The sequence below is a fragment of the Haemaphysalis longicornis genome, unplaced genomic scaffold (assembly GCF_048455015.1).
Source record: "Haemaphysalis longicornis isolate Haplotype H1 unplaced genomic scaffold, Haemaphysalis longicornis Haplotype H1 scaffold_2, whole genome shotgun sequence".
Lineage (NCBI taxonomy): Eukaryota > Metazoa > Arthropoda > Arachnida > Ixodida > Ixodidae > Haemaphysalis > Haemaphysalis longicornis.
The window spans coordinates 168,581,340-168,586,005 of record NW_027526295.1 but is presented as its reverse complement, the minus strand read 5'-3'; the positions used below and the strand labels follow the sequence as shown (position 1 = coordinate 168,586,005).

The window sequence follows — 4,666 nt, the reverse complement described above, 5'->3', positions numbered from 1 at the left end:
ACTGTAAACGCACCAACACACCCAGCATGATGAAATAGCGACGAAAGCCGGACTTTTCGCCCATTTTTTGTCTATGAATGTAACAAAATATTGTGTTTATTTTTCCGAGTGATTGGTGCCATTGCTTATATAGTACCTAAGCACGGAATAAGGCATCGCAAACTTGCCTTAACTCCTCATGACAAGAAAAAACGGAGGACAAAGTTCACAATAACTGATATATTTTATTCAACTCGGGTATTCACAGTGATCTGGGACAATGCGCTCAATCCCAACCGTTCCTGAAGGAGTTACTCTTACCGAGCGCCGAGCTCTTTTCCCTTCCTTATAATATCCTTCCCAACTGTGTTTATTTGGGCGCATAGAGCGTTGACGACCTCACGCGGCGTCTCAAAGTCTCCGAAAGCGTAACCGGCGAGTGTGTCGCTAAAGATCTTAGCGAGAATCTCCAATGTCTTTTCTTTGATCTTTTCTTTTGCCTCCTCTGTGACAGCATTGATGGTAGTCTTGACCTTGGTTGCAGTGTCTATAGCCGACTCCTTGAAGTTCTTCCCCAAGTCCTTGACGACATTTTTGACGACCTCCCATACATCCCGGAAGTACTCATCACTCTGAAAATAAAAGACCCGGACGTTAACGGTGCCACGTTATACATATGTGTGCACTTAAAAAGTAGATAGAATACACTTTTTTCTTGAAGCACGAGGTTTCTGCAGTCGTGATTTAATATTGTAATCTTTATGGCCGATGTAACCTCATATGTCTCCATGATGAGATTCAATTAACAAAGTGTTCAAACAAATTATATTTTAAAGTTCAATTATATTTTTCAGGCAGTTAGGAATTCATGCCTTTTAATACGAGAATACGATGTATCTCACAACTCAGTTTTCCATCACCCAAGCTCTGCTTCTAGCTATTGTATTTATACATCCTTTCAGACGTTATACAGTCAAACCCGGCTATACCGAACCCGGATAAAGCGAATTACCCTATATATTGAACAAAAATATTTCAGTTACGGAAATGCATGGGAAACATATTCCTTACAACGAAATTCACATCCGATATATCGAACTCTGGGCGCCTAGAATGGCCGCCGCAATGCACGATCTCGGAGCGGCGATTGAGATGTGGATCGGCCGCGACCACGGAGCGACGTGACGCCCAATACTTTCCGTAACTGTTTCCGACGCGCGGGACTCACGAAGAAACCCGCCCAATAAGCGAGTTCGGACCAAGATAGCAGCATCGGTGAACTGTGGGAAGCGCTCGCCAACGTTCCTGATGATGTCGCGAGTGAAATCAACCCGACGCTTATAATGAAGCGCTTCCGGCAGTCGATGTGCCACGCCAATGCTTCCTAGATTTTTAGGGACGCGGACTCGAACTGGTGCAGACAATGTTTCGTGTAGAGAATGCTATGCTAGTTTAAGCCGCCAAAACGAAAGTGAAAACAAAAATCACCGCTTTTTTTTTTTTTGCAACGTGGGTAGTTAAGGCGGAAAGTAGCTTTATTACTTGCAATAAATGGATTATATTGGTATGTTAATGGCTACTGTACTGTGTTCGTTTCTGCATACGCGGATGGCGGAGTCGGGAAGGGGGGGTGGGTGCTCCCGCGGATTGCGAACTCGTAACAGTAAGGTCGTTATAGGCGGGTTCGGCCATATCGAACTATTGGATATATCGAACTAATCGCGGTGCATATTGCAGTTCGCTATACACGGGTTTGACTGTAAAGCTACTTCATACAACCTGTTTCTGCAAATCTTGCTCACTTAGTCAGATCGCGTAACACTATTCTACTCCTTACGGCAAACTAACTGGTAGAGGCACGAATCATGTTCTTTTCTCTTACCTCGGTTTCAAGTTTGGCATGTTCGTTTAGGTGTCGGGCGGCCTCGACTAGTATCTCCCCCACCAGGATAGCCTCGTCTTCGATGCGCTTGAATTCTGCATCTAGGATCTTGTCCAACGATGGTTCCTCCGTTTCCGCAACAACGTACGCCTCGCCTGAGCAGTGTGGTTAGAGGTCCGTGTTTATTGAAGGCGCGAGCCAATTTTTTCAATGTTTGCCCCGTTCCAGTGAAAGAAATAGAAAAGGGTACTACTTTTCAATACTGTTAAATGTAAAGGTTCTTACTGTAAACAAAACATTCCGTTTAGCTCTGGCAAAAGTCTGTCAAATACATTAAATAAACTTTTTTTCGTGTAATCAAGAAAACGTTGAGCTTTAACCCATGCGGAACAAAAAAGTTATCTGAAACATTTTTATAACTCCCAGTAATACATGAACCTCGAAAGCTTTTTGTTATATCTGTCCCATTCTAACGAGTGCCTTCATATCGGAACATTTGCCTTCGTGAAGCGCATGTACCAAAACGAGAAAAGCAGGAAATATAGCCGTGCAAAAAGGTACTGCACATTTCCTTTATTTCGAGTTATCGAGTGCTATTCTGACCAAAAATGTGTTAGCTCTCTGAGCTGCTAGTCTTTTGAAAGCCCTTGTTTAAAGTTGAAAAGCCTTTGACGCACGCATTCCGAGCTCTCCTGGTTCTTACTGCCTTCAACTAAACAACCTTGCAGACATGGTCAAGGCTTTCTCTGCGGAGACATCGTGTTGTACTTGAGGTTTCACGTGTCGAAACTACACCCGGGTTATGAAGCAAGCTTGAGGCGAAGGTTTGGGAGTAATTTAGGCCTAAAAGGTTTATAAAGGAGCCATGAAGAGAAAATACAACTTCTTGTAATTTGAAAGAACTAGGATTCAGTATCTCACTCAGCTCCATTACAGCCCCAAAAGATGTTTTTTTAAGGGAAAAAAAAGCAAGAAATATTTAAAACTTTCAGATTTTGCGCCACAGTGACGTGTTATGAGCAAAATTGACGTCATACGGGCCAACAATAAAACATAATTTTCAGTGCGTTAACTGCACGTTAGCATTCAAGTGATGCGGTAAAATGGAAATAGAGACCCCATTACAGACGTCCAGTCATGTGTCGTCGCGACAGGTCAGTTAGGCGGCCGCCAATCGCACAAACAAGGTTTCGTGGCGTCATAGAAAAGTTGCGGAAAATTGGCTAGGGGGTCGCGACTGCTTCACGTTTTCTTTAATATCTCCGTTATTTGTTCGAAGATTGCGATGATATTGGCATCATTGTGATCGGGACTAAGCAGCCTTTCTAATAAACCCAACTTGTATTTTGTCTTCACGGCTCCTTTAAGTATGCTGAAATCTCAACACACGGGCATTTTTCCGTTCCGTAAGATGAGCGAAAACCCAACCAAACATTGGAACTCAGTAGCGCGCGCGCATCTAAATTGAAACTTAAGAGCATTTTTGATTTGTAATCCGTTTGCTTGTTGATTGACTTGGCTTGCTTCCACACCGTAAAGGAAAGCTTTGTATAAATCAGGATGAGTTTAGATCTGAGAATATTTTCCCCTGGGGTGCCTGTATCGTAATCCTTCCTTGAAAAGACATTGCAAATACATTTCTATGTTCGTTTTATTCACGGGAAGAAAATAAAGAAAACGCCATTTTTAATCCCATGATTTCGAAAGGCAAGTACATTTCACAAAGTTGCCAACAACAAAGCGTGCCGAAAATTCTGTGGACCAAGCGGCGGAATGCATAATGACGTTTATGAGCATGCGCAGGAGCATTCAAGGGCTCGATATTAACCGCAGATTGTCCGCTACTGCATGTAAACAGGAGATAATTCTAAGCTGCAGTTCTGCGCAAAGTCGGCTTTCCGCGTTTTTGTTGTTACCAGTTTTTAGGACAATGCCGATGTGTCTTTTTTTAAACAATTTCTTCTGATGGATAAGAATATTAATTCGTAATAATCGTTATCATTCGTCAGACATTTATTAGCTAGAGTTTTGCACTACGTGCTGCCTTCAAGCTCAATGGCATATATAAATAGCGAAGGCTTACATGTAAGACCAATGAAGAGAAGGCAGAGGGATCCCACGAGGTGCTTCATGATGTCTGAGGAAAGAAAACAGACATTGCCGAGGCGTTTATTCATCGAGATGATTATGTATTAGCTATTCATGGAGTGCTCTAAAACTTGAAATTGATGAGGAAATGCTTCTTGCGCTGCAATGCAATCAAGAAAATATTAAAACATAACAAAAGAGAAATACAAGAGCGTGTAGTGCACTCTGATGTAGCTATCACCCGGGTGGTACTATGCGATGGGAGAGGACTGCTACGGGTACTCTGCTAGAGGACGCAGCGGCTAAGCAGTTATACGGTCGATCCCGAGATGGATTGTGAAGTTCATTGTGGATACCGGTTTTGAGAAAATACAAAGGTCAATCTTAAAAGCACTTGAGAAAACCTAGGCTACTATCGAGTTACTTCAAAGCCTAAGATGGGGAGAGTGGACCTCAAAGCTCATTTTTAAATATTTTGTTTCTCACCGATAATTTACGGACTGGTTTTTGGCAAGCCCTCACACAATTTATTTACGTGAGTGTTAATTTTTTGCCTCATAATCTGTGGCGTGTAGCAGATTACAGTCCAACCAAATCTTAGCGAATGAAACTCACCAGTGAAAAACCAAGGCAGTTGCAGTATCGAGGCGCTTGTAGTCTTTTGGCCAAACCCGTGTAACAACGGCTTTATATACGACATCGCACATGTCTCCAGCG

General features: G+C 42.7%; 1 protein-coding gene across 1 annotated transcript; it reads right to left on the bottom strand.

Moving 5' to 3' along the window:
* Positions 1 to 238: 238 nt before the first annotated feature.
* LOC144167501 (uncharacterized) lies at positions 239 to 4,666 on the bottom strand. Its single transcript, XM_077696753.1, has 4 exons — positions 4,565 to 4,666; positions 3,945 to 3,998; positions 1,862 to 2,016; positions 239 to 611 (listed from the first exon to the last, which is right to left on the bottom strand). Exons 1-4 carry the CDS (start codon positions 4,647 to 4,649, stop codon positions 297 to 299), a joined length of 609 nt encoding a protein of 202 aa, XP_077552879.1. The 5' UTR covers positions 4,650 to 4,666; the 3' UTR covers positions 239 to 296.